Raw genomic sequence first — 18370 nt, forward strand, 5'->3', positions numbered from 1 at the left:
TAACTTATTTATTTTTCATATACATTCTGTCCACGTGATCCTTCTACTTTTCACACATGTGTGGTATTATAAACTACACTGAGGAAAATAAGTTAAGAACCACCATACTGGATCAAAATAAGTTTCCTGTTCCCAACAGCAGGCATAGACAACAGCCTTTGGAGGATTGTAAGCACAAGGCAATCACATTATGACACTTTCCCCTAATCCTGTCCCAAATCCCAACCATTTTAGCTCAGGAACTTCACAAGCTGGATGTGGCCTGTATGAGTTTGGTAACCTTCAGTGGATCTGTCTTCCATGAATCTGCCCATTCTCCTCTCCAAAACATAAAACCTCTTAACATCACAACATCCTTGGCAGACTAAATTTAATAGGTGCTACATTCTTTACTATGTAAATTTATATTTTGAAAAAGCTACAAGTTGTACTCACCAACATGAAAGGTTTAGTGGTACTTTTGCCAGGAGAGGTTTGTCCTAAAATTCTGGAGAACTTCTAATGTAGGTATTGACATTTCATCTTCCTAATAATTCCCAATTGTGTTATATTAATTAAAGCTCATATTTACTCCTACTTCTCCAAAAGATTTTTGGTACAGGGAATCTTGAATCACAGTATTGTATGGTTTATGGTTATACAGAGCACCAAAGGCATCTCTTTTCTGCTAAGAAGGATAACGATATGATATTTCTTCCTTTTTTTTGAAGTAAGATGAAAGGACCTAGGACCTTGTGAGAAAGGGCAAGTTTGATAGCAGAAGCAGGAGGAAAAAACACACACTTTAGTCATAATTTACAGGGAAAACACCAAAGAAAATACTGCCATTGTAAGGATTCCTATCCTGCCTCTAAACATGGGTGAGACCAGCACTGAGCTTTGCCTTAGAGAAAAATGAAGGAGTTCCTTTATAATGCATGTTGGCTATAAAATGCTTCAAAATTTTTTTAACCAAAATATGCTGCAGGCATACAAAATATGTTTTAAAATATTTTAAATTATTGCGTGAATTCTTTCCAAATCTAAATACAATGTAGATAGCTACTAGATTGTATATACATCTTGGACTGCAGCAAATTCAACCAGATTTGTCATTTTTGTCTTATATAACATGTTGGAGACTATAACAGATACTTTAGAATACTCTACAAGCTCAGACAGCAAAGCAACTCTATATTATGCTGGGCACCACAGTCCCAAGAAGATGCCAACAAAACCAGAGAAATACCAAAAACAAGTAAAAAAATATTACAGGTCTAGAGAGGCTGATTCATGAGAAAAGACATAAAATAAATCTGTATAGCTTGGCTAACCCAAGGACTGAAGGATATTATAACTGTTTGTAAAATCAAATAAAAGGCATAAGCACCAAGAAGACAGTGAAAAAGAAGGCTGATCCTGAGACTTATATGACATTGATGAGATAAAAATATATAAGAGAAATTTTAAATGACAACCAAGAAATATTTCTTATCAATGAAACCTCTAAATTTTAGAATGTTTTCAAATAAAAGAAATCATATGGCTTCTTTAACAAATAAGTAGGAGAAAAAATGCAGGGCAAGTGAAAGATGGCTGACTGGTATCCCTGAAGACTGAAGTTAATTGTCACAACACATGTACTAGACATGGGAGATAGCAGCAGGACAAGCTTCCTTTTTAAAGTGCTATGCTAGCACTATGATGATAACATCAAAAATTTCAGGCACATTGGCTGATACGGACCTGGAGCACCTTATTATTCAGATTACAGTTATTTATGTGTGGTAGGAAAGAAAAAGAAATGATAGTGGATGAGCATCCTAATTAACTCTGCAGTATATATGTACCCTAAAGGGGAAGCCCAGTCCTAATCTTTTCCTGAATGAACCCAATTGAGATGATAGTAAATATGTAACCACATTACTGAAATTGATGAGTGCAGTAACACAAACTTCCTCCCTAAATTATATCATTTCATGCAGGTGAACTCTCAGTGATCCTGTTGCCACAACTGTCTATGTCTTTCAGCTTCAGGCAGATTTGTACAAATAACCTCGAAGTGTCAGATTTTGATTGTATTCTTCTAACGACAAAAAAATACAAAAAAATTAAAAAAAATCCCAACAACAAAACCCCTTTTAATTAATGAAATACTTGACATGTAACAAAGACCTCACTATATGCCCGATGAGGTCATAAATCTGCTTCTCTCTTTGTAAATAAGCCTTAGTAGGAACTAACTAAAAGGATAAGAAAGGATTTCCACTAATCAGGATTGCTTTCACATGGCTGAATTACACAAAGGAATCGCAATGACTAACACTGCACTTGCTCTCCTTTCACCAGTGGACAAATGCACTCTTTCCAATGGAGCAGACCGAAATGGAAGTCATACTGCAATAGCCAAAAAAAACCCGGTTCTGTAATCCTTATGCTCTCTAAGCTGCCAAAAGAAGGTAAGAGAGAAAAGTTTTTCTGCCAGCTACCAAATGGAAATAGAACATCCAGCTAACAACCACAAGATACTGGTATCTCTAAACCAGAATCTAATCTTGGTACTACATCAAGGGTATATAATATGTGAAAGTGTAATGCAAACCCCACATCACTGAATTTGGCAAATAGCTTACTACGAATCATACTGCTCCAAAGGCAACACACCACTTGGTTGAAATATTTGGACCCACAAGAGTCAGTTATCTCACATTGTAATTAAATACAAAGTCTCACCTGCTCTGACCTAGGGCACCGATGCAGTGTTTGTGGAAAATAAAGGAAGCTACCTGAAAGGTAATATTACTTCCCCTACTACTGTAGCAAACTGAAAATTCAAAAACCACTACAGGAAGTGTAATGAAAATAAATAAGAGAGAGAACATTAAACTGATTGAATTAACCTTTGTCATGTTTGATTCAATAAAGCTTCCTCTTTAGAAATTACCTAAAGCTGCTGGAGAATTTCCAGTTTATCACAGAAATCATCATCAAAATTATACTGGCAGTAGAGAAATATTTTAAAATATTCTTATCCCATACATACCTCAATTATCTTTCCTCCCTTCTAGGATCAATTAATCAAGCTAGAAAAATCAAATCTCACTTTTGCAGCACCTGCCTTTTCCAAAAGATCACAACAGCCTTGGTTACTTTTTAACCTAAGAACTGTTGGGTTTCAGTCCTGAAACAGAAAAGAATTTTTTTTTTTTTACTCACAAATATACTGTAGATAAATGTGATTCATAGGCCATTATAAAATGATTCCCCTTGCCAGAAAAGCGTTAAATATCAGGAAAAGTGTCCCCAGATGGATTACAGAATGGCAAATAAGTCTCAATGGTGTTTTTATTGTTGTTATTATTGCTTGACAGAGTGAAAATAGTGGTGTCTTCAAAGGTGTCTTTCCCTGTAATGAGCAACTCAGCATGAAGAGAATTTATACGCTGAAAAGGTTACAGACAATGTATTATGACCGTATATATAGTATCTCTTCATTTACAATGCCCCACCTCTCTTAAGAAAGCTCAGGATGTAAATTTTTTGGACTTCCACAGCACCTTGCCCAGTGGGTCCGAAAATGGAGATTTTGGATGCCCTGGTAAGTACGAGCAACCAGAATTACACAACTGAGTTTGCTGTTGCCTGCAGGAAAAATTATTTCTGCCTTCCTTCAAGGCCAAGAGGTAAAGCTGAATGTTGTAGCTTTAAGTGCAGGAGGCAGTTTAGGGCCGTTCTCTCTTGTTTCGAGTAGTATCTGCCAGGGCTAAAGACAGAAACTCCCGAGCATACCTCTGCTTTCCCTCACTCTCATGAGGAGCTGGCGTCTTCCTATTCCCTTCCTTCTGAGCAGAGTCCCATCTCTAGAACTGAACCTCCCGATTCATCGTGATCTCCCCGACGCCGCCTTCATCTGATGGAAGATGAAGCGCCCATTTGCCCCCAAATAGTTCATCACATCGCCTGCCTCTCCCCTTAACAATAACGTTTCAAGCGGACCACCAGTTTGCCGAAGTAATAGGTTTTCACAGCCAGGGGAAGGTGAGTGCCAAGGATTATTAATAGTGTTCCTTGATTAGTTAAGGGACAGATAAATGTGATACCGCCACCAAAATCCCTGAATATCTGATACCAGTGAGGAGTGGGTATCAGCTGCCAAAAATAGAAAGAGCAAGAGAGATTATATAAGTGGGGTTTCCTACCCCGACTTCCACCTCTTTCTGACCACCTCTATATCACCCTTTTCAAGCGTGCTTAGGAGAGATCCAAAAGGTAAGTAGCAAGAAAATGTTCAAACTTCCACAGCAAACGTGGATTCGCCCGCTCCCGGCAGGAGCCCAGGACCTTCGCCGCAAAGAAAGCAGATAAGGCTACCTTCCATCACTCCGACCCTATCTCCCTTCCCACAAACAAAAGCCCAAAGAGGTGCAAATCTTCCAAGCACTGAGGAATGGCTTCCCGCAGAGAAAACACCAAACGAGAAGAAAGGGCCACGGAAAGGAGGAAATAGGTGAACACATTGAGGGGGAATGAGGAAAAAAGGAGTGGAGAAAGTGAGAAAATGGAAATAACAAAACAGGGGAGGGGAGAAAGTGAACGAGACGGCGAGCAAGGACTCGGTGAACAGAATTTAACGAAATGCTCAGTTGTGAACCAAAGGCAACCATCCCCATCCCCCTCCAAAACACGTCGCAGAAATGAAATCTCTCTTTATACACAGACGATCGTAAGCGATGGGATGAAGTTTCTCTCCTTGGTGTGGTCATTAGGAAGATAAAGGAAATGTGTCACCCTTTTTGCAAAGGACCCCCAGCTTTCTTCTTCAACTTTTGGCGTGGGGGCTTCTTGCTATTCATTAAATTCCCCCTGAATTGTTTGCTTTTGACAAGGGCGGGTTGATTTCTACTTAATTTACTTGATCGTTTACTTAGGAAGAATATAATCGGTTTGGGGGTCGTGAAAGGGGGAGTTGATCTATACGAAAGCTTCTGTGCAGACAACCTGGAAATCCACGGTGACGATTTTGCAAGTACTTCGGGCAGGAAAATTGGCAAAATCTCAGAAATAAATAAACGCGTCATTCATCTCGCAGGGATGATGAGAAAAAGGTGAAAGGTCGAGTGTGAAACTGCCAATTCGTGAAACGCCTTTTATATTAGAATAACATAACAGTTTTGAGTAAAGCTTGGTGGTTAAAAGCTTCTAGAAGTTTGCTAGCTGTCCTTAAAACGGAAGCAATGCTGAGATTAGAGACGGGCCTCAGCCACTCCTCCATGTTTAGATCCCCAACTGTCCGCTTCGTAAGTTTTACATATGTCGCTGCTTTCAATTTTCAGGCCATGGACGGCACGGCCTCTCGAGCTCGGAGCAGGGGACGAGAAGCTAGGGGAAATGTTGTTTACGCTATACAAATGGCTCCACCTGATCTGAAGCCTCATTTTTCTGGCACTTCTCACTTTTCGCCTTCACAGCATGATTAGGCCGTAGCGGCCTGACAGATCCGATGACGAGGGAAAGCAGGGCCGTTCGCGCATCGTTAGGGATGCGGAGGAAGCTTCCGGGCTCCCATCCCCAGGACACGGGCACGGAATGCGCCTCAGACGGCGGGTAGCTACACGCCTCTGGCCGGTTTGCTTGGTATGAGGCTAGTTAGCCTGATTGGCGTCTGCCAGCACAGCATGCAGCGCTGCGCATCGCCTCTGCCAGCTTGAGTTACTGGCGAGGGCAGCCCTCCAAATGTGCTCTGCGCTGTCAGCAGAGCGGGGTTTACACCGAAACACGAGTCACCCGCCACGAGAGCATCTTCACCGGCGGATGGTCAGGAGCGTTCGTTTGTAGGGACCTAAGAGGAGGCTCTGTGGCTCCAAGAATAAGGAAACGGGTTTGCAAAAGGTCTGTAAGGAGGAGAAAAAAAAAAAAAAAGGAAACTGCGGAGACTCAGGCCCAGCTCCTTTGCAGAAATTAGCAAAGCAGGGAAGCCGACAGCGATGTCGTATCAGGCCGGAGGCGTCTGCACTGGAAACAAGAAGGGACTTTTCTCTCTTCCGCCATTTAAGGAAAAGTAAAGAGACGCCAATTACAGAAGATCATGCACGTTGATTCCTCTTGTAAATAGCTATATATTGAGGGGTCTACATTTTACGCAAGTGTAAAACAGACTAACGATTGGCGGGTTTTAACCTGTGCTACAAGAGGCTTTTTCAACTCCGTTCTGCAAGCTGAACTCCGCTGAAGCAAGAGACCCGAGTAACTCGAGTGCTGTCTTTATTGCACCTTTCACCTCCCGGCCCCGAAGCAACGGTGGCAGCTGAGCAAGAACTACCCATACGGGAAGGTGCACGGAGCCCTTCTGTGGGGCTGCAGTTTATTTCGGGTGACCATCCTAGCGCACAGCTCCTCTTTCCCTGTAGATCAGGGAAAGCTGCGTTCAGCCTGGGGAGAGGGACTCGGCTCCCCCATCCGTCTCCTTGTTTGTCCTTGGAGAAAACCAAGCCTCTCTTGTATCTCAGGAAATACAAGGAAATGGGGAAAAAAAGTTTCGACGAGAGAAAAACGACAGTCCCTCCCACAACGAAGAGTCGCTATTTTAAAAAGGGAGAAAAAAAGGGGGGACCCCAATGTCACCTCCTCCTCCGTCCTTCTGCGCTCAGTGGCATGCTAATGACTCACCCGTTATAGCTGAACTTGGGCCGCGGAGAAAAAAAAAAAAAAAAAAAGAAGGATGGAGGCTCATACTTTTAGAAGCACGGAGGAATTACTGACAGAGCGACCCGAGTTTTTTTGCAGCAGCCGCCTCCTTTTTAAGGCCGCTCTCTCGCGGTCCCGTTCAGGACAAGGGTGCAATTGCGTCAGCGGGACCGGGCTGTACCCGCTGATGGCAGCGTGGGGATCTCGCTGCCACCGCTCTGCCCTCCCCCGCCTTTGCTGAAGCAGAGATGCCAATACTCCTGCAGAGATCTGCCCTACTACTGGGCCCTAACCTTGGCTACCTCAGCCTAATGGCTCCTGCCCAAACTCTGAGAACGAGTTGGACTACTCGCCATATGGGCACAGTTTCTTGGAGAAAAAAAAAAAACAAACAAACAAACAAACCCTAGAAAACACATTACAATTCCTAAATCTTTTTTGACGATGTGGGGAAGTGCCCGATCCCGCCTGAGAAGCCCATCATTGCACAGGAGCTCCTCACGAGCATGTTGTCACCTCGCATTTCGTTTCACCATATCATATCGCGGAAGATTCTGCAGCATATTGTGCATTACAAACGGGATCTGTAGGATTCGCAGGGATGTGATAATTAATTCAGCGACGATGATGCTTATTATGGACTGGCCCGAAAGAAACGAGGTCTAAGAGGAGTATGTGTGCGAAGGGGAGGGGGAAGGGAGAAGGGGGAGATGTTTAAAGTGTTTGAACGATAAGGCAAATGTTCAAAAGCTACATTACATTTGCTTCCCGACCTCAAGAGCAGCTTGAAGCTTGGCATATGCTGCAGTTCCTTACTCATCACTGAATATAACTGGTAAAGCTCGTCCTGACTTACTAAAGGAAAAGGCTCTGCTCTGCACCACTAGCACCGCACCCGAGAACTTGACCTTGGCACAACTCTTTCTCCAGCCGGTATCACGACAGACTCTAGCACTGCTCCAGTAAGGCTTAGGCTCCAACCTTCCAGGGAGCGACCCCCACTCGCGTCCTCCCCCACCCCGGTCCCCGCAAAGGCATCCCCGTCCCCTCTCTTTAGCCGAACCCTCGCGTCTGTGGACTACTTGGTGCTCTGCAAACTGGAGAACGACAGCCCACGGCACTTCTCCACGCAGAGCTATATAGCTGGCACGGCTCCAGCCTTTCCCGGTGTGCCATCCCCACACAGCACTGCAGCTTTGGTCATATGAGCAGAAATGATGAGAAAAGCACTTTTTAATCTTTTCGCACTTGCTTCCCTGTTCAAACAGTTGCAGGATGGCTATGACTGACGTGCTCAGCGCTGAGGATATCAAGAAGGCTGTGGGAGCCTTTTCAGGTGAGTGCTTTTTTTTTTTCCCCCCTTTCGTCTCTTCAGCTTAGGATAGTAGTGCATTTATTTAAGCTCGAGGAAGATTAGAGGATCCGGCTAGACAAAATATCAAATAAGGATATGTTTTCAGAAGTGCAGTGAAAGCGTGACAGGTTTATCAAGTGCAGGGCTGCATCCTCAGCAAAGTTGCCCTGCACATTACAGAGCTGAAATATTTTAAATGAAAGCAAGCAGTAACTGCGGACAGACTTTGCTTCTACCGAGAGGATACTTTCAAAGGGAACAAAACCCTCGGCGAACCAGGGTGGATTATATCTTGATGTGGGATAGGGAAGTCAGCCGTGGATGTCGGCATCTTCCCACTCACCCCTGAAATTCAGTTTCAGGTATTACAGAACTGCTGTTTCTCGTTTCAAGGAGATAAGAGACCGCTCTTTTCTTACTTTCTATGCGGAATCCCCGGGTGGGCTTTGCTTTTCGGGATGGAGCAGAAGGCAACAGTAGAGCAAGCGGGTGCACTGCTCGACTGCAGAAGCTTTCTGCAGGACGAATGGCTGCAGCGGTCCATACTTCCCTCTTACACTCTTCCGGGTTTCAGATATTCTCTACCTACCCCTCTAATTCATCGCGACCTCTAACCGGACAGTAAACCCCCTTCGTGCTTACAGAAATTCAGGTAGTTAAGGTTGCTCTCAAAGAAACGCCAGAAATCGTGCTCTAGGATGCACAACTCGTATCTCCCCCCTCCCCCCAAACTACCTGGCTGGTCCCCCCACGCAGGAGAGCAGCCTCTTTCTGTCCTGCGCTGGGCGGTGACCTTCCCAAACAGAAGCGCAAAACCCGCTGAGCCCGAATAAACTCAGCAGCCGGAGAGTCGAAGGAACCAACAAAACTGCTTTGCTCGACCCAGCAGCTGTTTTTCTCATTAGCTTCCATTGTTCTAGGTCCATCTCCAAGTGCCGGAGCAGACGCAATTAGCAGCAACTAATGACAGATCTCAGTCAAGCAGATCCCGAAAGACTGAGCCTCCTTAATTTTATGTAATAGGAAAAGCTGCGGCGGGAATAGGGATGCATCGGGAAGAAAAAAAAAAAACAACCACCAACTCCACAGCACGTTTTGGAGGTCACTGTATTGGATTTCTAATCTACACCCACCTAATCCACACCACAGTCGTTAGGCTAAATGGGTGGGACAAAAGCGGGTGCGGTTAAAGGACAGGAGAGGTGGAGCAGGTAAGCTCATTTATCTCGGCTCCGATTTCAAGGGCTCCGGGTTTGGCGACCGTGCCTCACAGTCTGGCAGGCAGCATACAGTACAGCACTCCCTTGCAGTCTTTGAGCTTACAAACACGATTGCACATACCTTTAGCGGTCGAAATGCAACACTGATTTCTAGTAAGCCTTCAGGAAAAACAGAACTGAAATAGCCATGTACTCCGAAACACTTCTCGTCAATGCTAGGCTCCGTGGTCGAGCAAGAGTAGGGGGTTTTTCCAGGGGTGGAAATGTCAAAAAGTGACAGCGATCTAATAGCCAGCGTCTGCTCTCAGATGACTGTTTTGGTGTAAAACTTAGCAAAAGAAAGGATTTAAGGCACTGAAAGGAGACCAAGCAGGTTAGACTTCAGCTCCTAACTCTACCACAGACTTCTTGTGTGACCTTGGGCAAGTCTCTATCCCTCTGTAGCTCAGCTCTTCATCTGCAAAAGGGAGACACTGCCCCTCTCCCCCTTTGCTTATTTCAGTTAGTGTCTGTGAAGCATGGACGATTACAGCAGACACATCTAACTCCTACCATGGCTGGGCTTCACTGTGCCTCCCAGGGTAGGACACGCAGCAGTAAGGAAGAAAACCACGGGTATGTGTTGGTATGTGTTTCAATGATTTTTCTAAGCAGTACTCTGGGTTTTCATCTCCTACAGCGGCTGAATCTTTTAACTACAAGAAGTTTTTCGAGATGGTAGGATTGAAAAAGAAGAGCCCAGAAGATGTGAAGAAGGTTTTTCATATTCTTGACAAAGATCGAAGTGGTTTCATTGAAGAGGAAGAATTAAAGTAAGTAAAGATATGTCCTTTCTCAAATAACCTCCCCTTAAGAGTCTAATTTTCTGTTTTGTTTTTTTACAAGACTCCAGTACAATTCAATCTCTTGACTAGTATTTCTGTGCAATAATCATCTGCTTGCTGATTATATGATCTAAAGTGTGTTGGAGGGAGCTAGTTGTAGCTTTTACTGCAGGACCCTGAAACACATGAATGATCCATACCTTACAGATAGTTCTTCAGTCAAGTGCAGTTTCAGAGTAAAGCACTCTTCCTGAATGTTAGAGAAGGTCAGTAACGGAAGAAACAACCCTGGATTCCAACTCATATATCAAAACAGTGGTACAATTAAATAAAAAGTGAAACTATTCTGAAAAAAACTTTCCTTTTTTCCATGCCTCCTCTTTAGGTTTGTACTGAAGGGCTTTACCCCAGATGGAAGAGACCTATCAGACAAAGAAACAAAGGCTCTTCTGGCTGCTGGAGATAAAGACGGTGATGGTAAAATTGGAGCTGATGGTATGTGATTAGAGGAGTAAACTTTGACAGTAACAATCGAATATTACTTTTACATACAAGAGCTGAGGAAATCTAGCAATCACTGGGGGCTGTGACCTTCCGAAGGACACAATTTGGATTTAATGAAATGCCAAGTCCTGCTATGTTTGCCATACCTTGCTTGCAGGCTTTAGGGGAAACGGGAGCCGAGTTCTGACACTAGAGGGGGCACGAGTTTGCAGAAAACGAGATGTAGTTAAGGCACACTACACCACAGGACAAAGTGCCGATCCAACTTCTACTTCAATTAGTTTAATTTTTCTGTTGATTTCAGTGAAGTGAGGATAAGGACACTGACAGTTCAAAGACCTGGGCTTGACTATAAAACTTAGAAGACAAAGTGAAAAAGCTGAGTACCAGTATTTCTGCTTGATGATTAGTAAATAGGAAAGTAATACATGACTTAGCAAAACAATGCTCTTAAAATTCAAAGTACAGTCAGTCTGCTATGGAATTTCTAAACAATAACTGTCTATCCAGCTTTTGCTAGTGTTTATGTGGGTCTTTACAGCTAAGAAAGCCTGTCACTCCCTTTTACTAAATATGAGAACTACAAGAAAAGAACAACTTTTCCTCTCACAGCATTGCTTAAAAAATACTGCTGTTTTCTATTCCCTCTTGTGATGAATCAAATTAGCCCACATATAAAATTTTTCCTCTTTCTTCTGTATCCCTGAGACACACTGGAATAGACATTAAGGGATGCATTTCTCAATTAAATCTTTCCTCATTGGAGAAGATAGTAGCAGAGGTTTGTGGTAAGAGTAGCAAATCACCTAGACAGCAGGGAATTGCTAAGTTTTCACCATATTAACAAGCCATATGATAGGGTGAAGTCAAAAAAGATCTAAAAACCCTCACAACTCTCTGTGTTACCTGATCGTTGGATTTGTAAAAAATGTCATCTCCAAATAAAAAGCAATTAAAAAAGGAATAAAAAGCAAAATAAGGTTGACTAACATAGTTTCCCAGTTTAGAAGCTAAAAAAATGACATGCAAGATCATCTACTGACATATTAGCTAAACCGCCTGCCCATAGCACACTGGCATATCAGTGACTATGATCCTGTTTCTAGACTAAAGCCTCTTAATTTCTCAGATCATGATTATATTACTGTTGCAGAAGAGCAATTGTGAAGCACTTAGGAGAAGTTCCTGCTAAACTCTAGCAGCGCTAAACCCGAGGAATGTGTCATTATTTGAAATTTCATATGCTTTAAAATTAGTGGCAGTGGTACTAAAATCAATGCGCAAGATTTTCAGAAGAAAACTTGATTAAGGTAAGTAAGTTTACAGCTGATCTGCCAATCTCACATGAGAAACATTCTCAGTTATTCCCAGAAGGTTGCAAAACAAAAGCAGTATCAATTGGAATAAAAGAACTATATTGAGGAATGATTTTGGCTTATGCAAGAGGATACAGCATTAACTTTTCAATTTAAGATTGACCATAGCTGAAACAATGTTTGAAAGCCCATACATTGTAACAAAGCAATATGAAACACCTCTTCTTATCTCTTTCTTCTGCAACTTTTACCCTTCCTTAACTCTGAAATGGGATTACTCTGAATTTATAGGCAATAATGAGAAGAAAATGAAGGGCTTTTTCCTTTTGCTTCTTCTGGCCATATCCCTACTATACAGCATTATCAGTTTCTTTTCCATTTCTTAAAATTTACTCTGACAGCAAATTGTTACACCAGAAAGGTCTGAAATACATGCAAAGTTATCAGCTGGGACTGTGACCAAAGGATGAGGATGACAGATACTTTTCAGCTTTTCCTTTAGTTCATAAATCCAATTCTAGATTATAACTGCCTATGTAAATAAAATATAAAGTTATGAATGTACATCACATTCATATTCAGTATTGCAATGTTGTATTTCTGTTGCAAAACATTTTTTTTCCCTGTAACTGAATTGTGAGGCATCACTTTTACCCCTTGTTTCAAACATCACCTTCATACATCACTAAAAGATCACAAACATGCAGCTTTTCACAGGGATTAATATTAATTCACTAGATGGCCCTTAAATGCTGTCCTTCAGGAGCCCATAGCAGTTGTAAGAACTGATCTTCATGGATTAACACCACAGAGCCATCTTTCTCAGACATATCATCACAAACATTAATCCTAACCTATCAGCCTTCTTCCACTTAGAGGCCTTACATTACAAATTTTCTCTCAGGTCTCCTGCTTTAAACCATTTATCATTCCTGCAAGACTGTTCAGCTCAGAAATAGTTCCACCAGCTTACTTTTTGTCCAATCAAGATTTGTAATTTGTGGCTGATCTGACAGTTTCAAATGGTTGAAAACTTGCAGCCTGTTCATGCAAGACACGATCATCTTCTGTGTGATGTCAAGCCCCCTCCATCTTCCACAGATGTGAACAGATGATGGTGAATTGGAAAAAAATTGCAGGTCAAGGCCAGGTTAACTTATAAAACTACAAACATTAGCTTCCAGATTGGATTGGGAAGTGATGCTGAAGCAGCTCTGTCAGCTTGAGGAGAATGATTATAAGAGAAGAAAAGAAAATTAAGATTTCTGCTCATAATGGTTTTTTTAATCTATTTTGTGTATTAGCACTGGACATGCACAGAATGCCTTTCAGTTTCTTGATATTAATAGACTTGAGAAAGTACATAGGGAATTTAAAGATCATGCACTGTAGACAGAACAAATCAAAATTTTTATCCCAGTAAGTCAAAATATTTTCCTTGATACAGCTCAACTTCTGCGAATATTTTAAAATATTTCAATTATTTCTTTAAACATTGTAAAAATGAGACATTAAACATTCAGAATTACAATTGATAAGTCATGGCTTTGCCACAGGTAAAAGTCAAGACTAAAAAGAAAAATACCTCAGAATTCCTTCTTTTCTTATCCCTCTTTGTGCTCTTGTATTTTCTAAAATTAATTAGTGTAAGTCATTACTTATGAAGTTTCCTAAACAGATTTGCTATTGTACAGATAATGTAAAAAACACATTCTGATGAGAGAAATCATTAGCCTACAACATGTTCTCTGTAATTATATCTGTCATTTCAGTAAAATACTACAGGGTATGCATTAGGCTGGTATAAACTACTAAACTATACTGAGCACTGAAACAATCCTCTCTTTTTAAGTCAGAGCTTTGACACAAGACAGCTAGTAAATTATTTTACATGACAAAATAGTCTAAGTCCTTGTAATTTAAAACTATTATTCGTGCAAATAAAGACATAATTTTATTTGGAAGGAGAATTACAACTGGAAAAGAGGATGTAGTCAATCTCAAGGATTCTCTCACTAACAGGCCAGTCAGAGGCAATAAACATCTATAAGAATGACCAACAGGCAGGGGCTAATATATGGTGCCTTATCTCAATACTTTTGCATATATGAATACACTTGGTAACAATGCCTCCACAAGCCACCTGTGATTGGGCTAACCTTCATATGAAAATAAAGAGTGAACTAGTTTACCAGATTATTCAGCTGGAACATCTTTGAAATATTTAAAGTATATTGAAAATCCTTCAAAAAGTATAAAGCATATAGCAGTTATTCATGAAGGAGTATTTTATGGTCTGCTGGCTATCAGAAAGTACCCATGAAATATATTACCATTAAGTGATATCACTATCATAATGTATCATAGAAAATATTTGGCTACAAGTCTGAATAACCTTTTCCAAATATATTCCATAGATACAAATTATTATAAAAAGGATTTAGTTTAGCTGTAGCAAGTATGACAACTTGCTCTAATAGAATATGCATAGTTAGTTTTCCCTTTTGGAAAGGTTTCATCCATTGCAATTCATGTTTTCCTCTGCAGGATTTATTCACACAGTGATATAGTAATCATAGCCTTTTTCCTTTTCTTCCCAGAATAGTCTGGGTTTCTATCACAAGTACTTTATGTTATCTCTTAAATTCAGTTTGCAACACTTTCAATCTATGTACCTACTGTGTACAGGATTTATACACGTTTTGTGTTAAGTAATCTGCATCACTAATCCTAATTTGGATTTACATCTTTCAAAATGATGGATAAATTTGGATTTAATTTAAACCCTCTGACACTTTGATTTCTCAGTCTGGTTTGTCAGCGTTTGGCAACATGTTTTTTGGACACGTCATCAAAAGCGCTGTTTGTACACACCAGTCAGAAAAGATCTCACTTGTTCAGAGTTTAGCATTTTTCAACTGAATATTAGAATGTTCTTTAAAATGCCTAATTTTCATTTGATATCTTTTTTAGTTGCAAGACATTATTCTTCATTATGTCAAACTTCAGTAATTTTCTCTTGAGCCTTTACAGATGACTGCCTTCCCTATTTGTCATTTTCCTCTCAGCTGATTATGTTAAACCCATAAACCACTCTCTCTGTATACCCTCTAATCCCTTTATCATCTTTGTTGCCCTTCTTGGGATTCCCTCCAGTCCGTCATTTTTAATGCTCTGAGGCACACACAACCGTGCAAAGTATTCTCATGTGTAACTGTTCCAAGGTTAGATGGAGTTAGGAGTTATAACCTCCTTGGGTAATACAGTATTCAGAGTGCGGTATGCCAGGCAGCTATTCACTGGGATACAAATGTGCCTTTTTCATGCTTTATCACCCTGCTGAAAGGCATTATGTATACCAAAGCATAAAATAACCCCAAACTGCAGATAGATACATTTATGTAAATATTATGGGTGTAACACTAATAAAAGCCATAGGGCAAAATCCTGGGCCCTCTGAGATCGCAGGAATGTTTCTCATTATCACCAATGTGGTCAAGATTGATAGGTAGGTTTGTGTCAGCCTTCTGTTTTCATAATCTGTCATTTTCAGTCAATTTGCCATTAAAAAATTGAGTTTAAATGTAATATATTTATAATATAGAGACATGAATACTCTGAAAGACTCATTAATGAGTTTCTTTGCCAAACTCTGATATAAAGGAAATTTATCTCACGGCAAAATTAAATTTCTAGTTCTTGCCTTCATCCCATTGAGAATTACAAAGGAATAACAGGGAACTAATCAAGTTCTTCAGATGAATAGTAGTGGACAGTCTTGACAGTCTGGCATGTATAGCATTTCTCCCTTACCCTCAAAAAATCCTTTCATTTCACAGTAAGAGTTCCCAAGTCATACCTTCCCTTTAATTAACTTGGATTTCTTTGTTCTTCTGTTACTGTGATCTTTCTGCTACACCAGTGACTCTGTAATCATTGTAATATGCTTCCTCCTTCTTTACATTTTCCTTTTTTAATATTTTCAAAAAATTTTTCCCTTCTCCAGAATTTGCAACTATGGTGGCTGAATCATAAAGGCTTTGACAAATGCAAACCCTTCACCCATCCTTCACTGCCCAATTCCAACCACCTCCTGCTGACTGCTTTGGCTCCTGTTCTATTTATTTATGTTATTTTATACTCCGGCTCTGTTCTCTCCAATCCTGCAACTCTGTAATTGTGCTGAAAGACACTGTTAAAATAATAAAGGTCACATCAATCTGGGCTTTATTCTCTCTCACTATAACTTGTTTCTTATTTCATGGAGGCTTGGCACACACTGAGAGAAAATTTTACTCTTTTTTGCTGACATCCCTGCTGCTTTATCCCTAGCTAGAGTAAAGTGGGAAGAAATTTAAAAAATTATTTGAGATAAAATATGCATATAATGAGTCATTCAGTCCAAGTTCTGAATTGTGGCAAAACTGACTGCATTATTTTTAAGCCATCCCTGCTAAATGGATGCATACTCATAGCCTGGAAAATCTAGTGATGGCAATTACCCAACTTCATTTGGCAGTTTGTTCTTTCGACTTAATCAGTGTTATAGCTAAAAAGTATTTCCTAATATTTAACCTACATCTCCCCTGCTGCATTTTGGTGATCAGTAAATCGATCCTGTCTGTATCATTTGTTAAATTTGCCTGGTGCAGGGGGATTTTTGAATAAAAGGTTTGACAGGAATATCAGTTGGTGCCAATCATGCATGGGGATAACTTCAAAAACTATTAAAAAGCGGTCACTTATGGAACACAGGATTTGTTTACTAGCAATGTTACACAACTATCTAGGACAGGAAGAACAGAATACTCACAAGAAACAACAGTATGAATTTCAGGAAAGGGGACACCAAGATTCAGGTGTGATGCTACTGTTGACACTCCCACTGTTAAAATAATATATTAAAAAAAAAATCCCATAAAACCCCATTTCTTCTAAAACTTTACCAGAGAAGTGAATATCTTCCACTGAGTTACAGATAGGTAACTGAGACTCAAGCTAAATAAATGACTAGCCAACAGTAAAGTTATGACAGAGCCAAGAGCTAAACACTTGTTTCCCAAATCCTGTTCAATAACCAGTAACTTTGGCACCAAGCTCATACTTTTTATTTTATTTTTTATTTTTTATTTTTAAAAGCAAAGATTAAAGCAGGAGGGGGGTGGGGGGGAATGATTTTTTAGGCAACATCTTCCTCACATCTTGACAGAACATTGATTGCAATAAGGAAGGAAGGATATTTGCCGTTTCTGTATTCCAAACTATTCCCTGCAGCACTAATACCTTATTCCATTCAGATTTAGTATCACTAATTTAGTATAAAGAAAAAGATAAGGCTGAAACCCTGTCACCATCACGTTGTACAGAATACCCTTCTCTGCCACAGCGATTACCCAATGCTACTCGGGAAGCCAATAGCGCTCCCTAAAGCCATTCTAGATTTTCACTCTGTAGTAACTTACAAGGAAGACTTTCTGCTGAAGCTGCTGTGCGTTCAAAAGAAATCCTTTAGTTTTGCACAATGTATATACAGATCTGAAGACTGTATTGATTTTTAAGTATTCTAAATAAAGCATATGAAAACCGATTGCAATGAAGCAAGACAGTTTATTTACTTCTTTTTCTCGGCGCTGCTGACCTCAAGTGGCAATAAAGCTAATTACAAGAGTATACAGGGCTACATGAAAAACATTAGGAACCCAGCCACGAATAAAGATCCATGGAATCAGAGGATCAACATACAAATCGCTATATCAACAAAGCCCTCTATAGTCTCTTTCTATTCTTTGAATCTGCAAGGATTTATATTTTAATGCTTCACTGGATGGCATGAAAGCTGATATTTTATCCAGGGTTTTAACAAAAAATAGCACAATAGAACAAATAGCAAATAAACACAGCCATTAATGAGTCTAAAAATTATTTATAGTACATTATGTGCAATAAAGTAAGTTACAGAAACATTAATGGGGATGTTTTACTGGCATAAAATTCTGAAGACCCCAATGATTCCTATATCGGTCTTTCTTCACATTATTCCCTCAATCACTCCTGAACAAGCAACACTGACTGCCTAATTTGGCCTGAAATTTTTCAGCTATATAGTAATGGCTAAGATGAAAAGAAATATCCTGTTACTTTCAAACTGAAAAAGTTACAACATGGGTACCACTTACAATGGGTAGAGACATCTCCAAAATACCATCTTTGCTTGCCATGGTGACAGTACCTGATATTCTAAACACGCATTTGGTCAGTTTATTCAAATATACAACTGGTATACTCAGAAACTATGTAATCAGAATTCTCATAAAATCTGTATTAAACCACTTTTTTCCTAACTGTATTTTAAATTCAAAGTTCAAATTTCAATATTTCATGCCTCTACCACTGAAGAAAAAAGGAAAAAAATTCAAATATGTGTGCAATATAAATAAATCTCTGCCTAATCATAAAATTACTGCTTTATCAATTATCATCAAACTATTA

At 40.2% G+C, this 18370-nt stretch overlaps 1 protein-coding gene across 3 annotated transcripts; it reads left to right on the forward strand.

Moving 5' to 3' along the window:
* Positions 1–7433: 7433 nt before the first annotated feature.
* Positions 7434–17468, forward strand: PVALB (parvalbumin). Of its 3 annotated transcripts, none has more exons than XM_054813127.1 (5): positions 7434–7498; positions 7932–7999; positions 9917–10049; positions 10447–10556; positions 15888–17468. In XM_054813127.1, exons 2-5 carry the CDS (start codon positions 7939–7941, stop codon positions 15914–15916), a joined length of 333 nt encoding a protein of 110 aa, XP_054669102.1. In that variant the 5' UTR covers positions 7434–7498; positions 7932–7938; the 3' UTR covers positions 15917–17468. The 3 variants fall into 3 exon arrangements, with proteins under 3 accessions (XP_054669102.1, XP_054669101.1, XP_054669103.1); XM_054813126.1 differs by having other exon boundaries at positions 7464–7625; XM_054813128.1 differs by lacking the exon at positions 7434–7498 and adding an exon at positions 7578–7596.
* The last annotated feature ends 902 nt before the right edge of the window (positions 17469–18370 follow it).

This window comes from Grus americana, chromosome 1 (assembly GCF_028858705.1).
Source record: "Grus americana isolate bGruAme1 chromosome 1, bGruAme1.mat, whole genome shotgun sequence".
NCBI classification, from domain to species: Eukaryota; Metazoa; Chordata; class Aves; order Gruiformes; family Gruidae; genus Grus; species Grus americana.

Coding starts and splice junctions, on each gene's coding strand:
- PVALB (XM_054813127.1), top strand. CDS start 7,939: ATGGCTATGACTGACGTGCTCAGCGCTGAGGATATCAAGAAGGCTGTG. Junction 8,000..9,916: donor GGCTGTGGGAGCCTTTTCAG/GTGAGTGCTTTT, acceptor CATCTCCTACAG/CGGCTGAATCTTTTAACTAC. Junction 10,557..15,887: donor TGGTAAAATTGGAGCTGATG/GTATGTGATTAG, acceptor TCCCTTCTCCAG/AATTTGCAACTATGGTGGCT.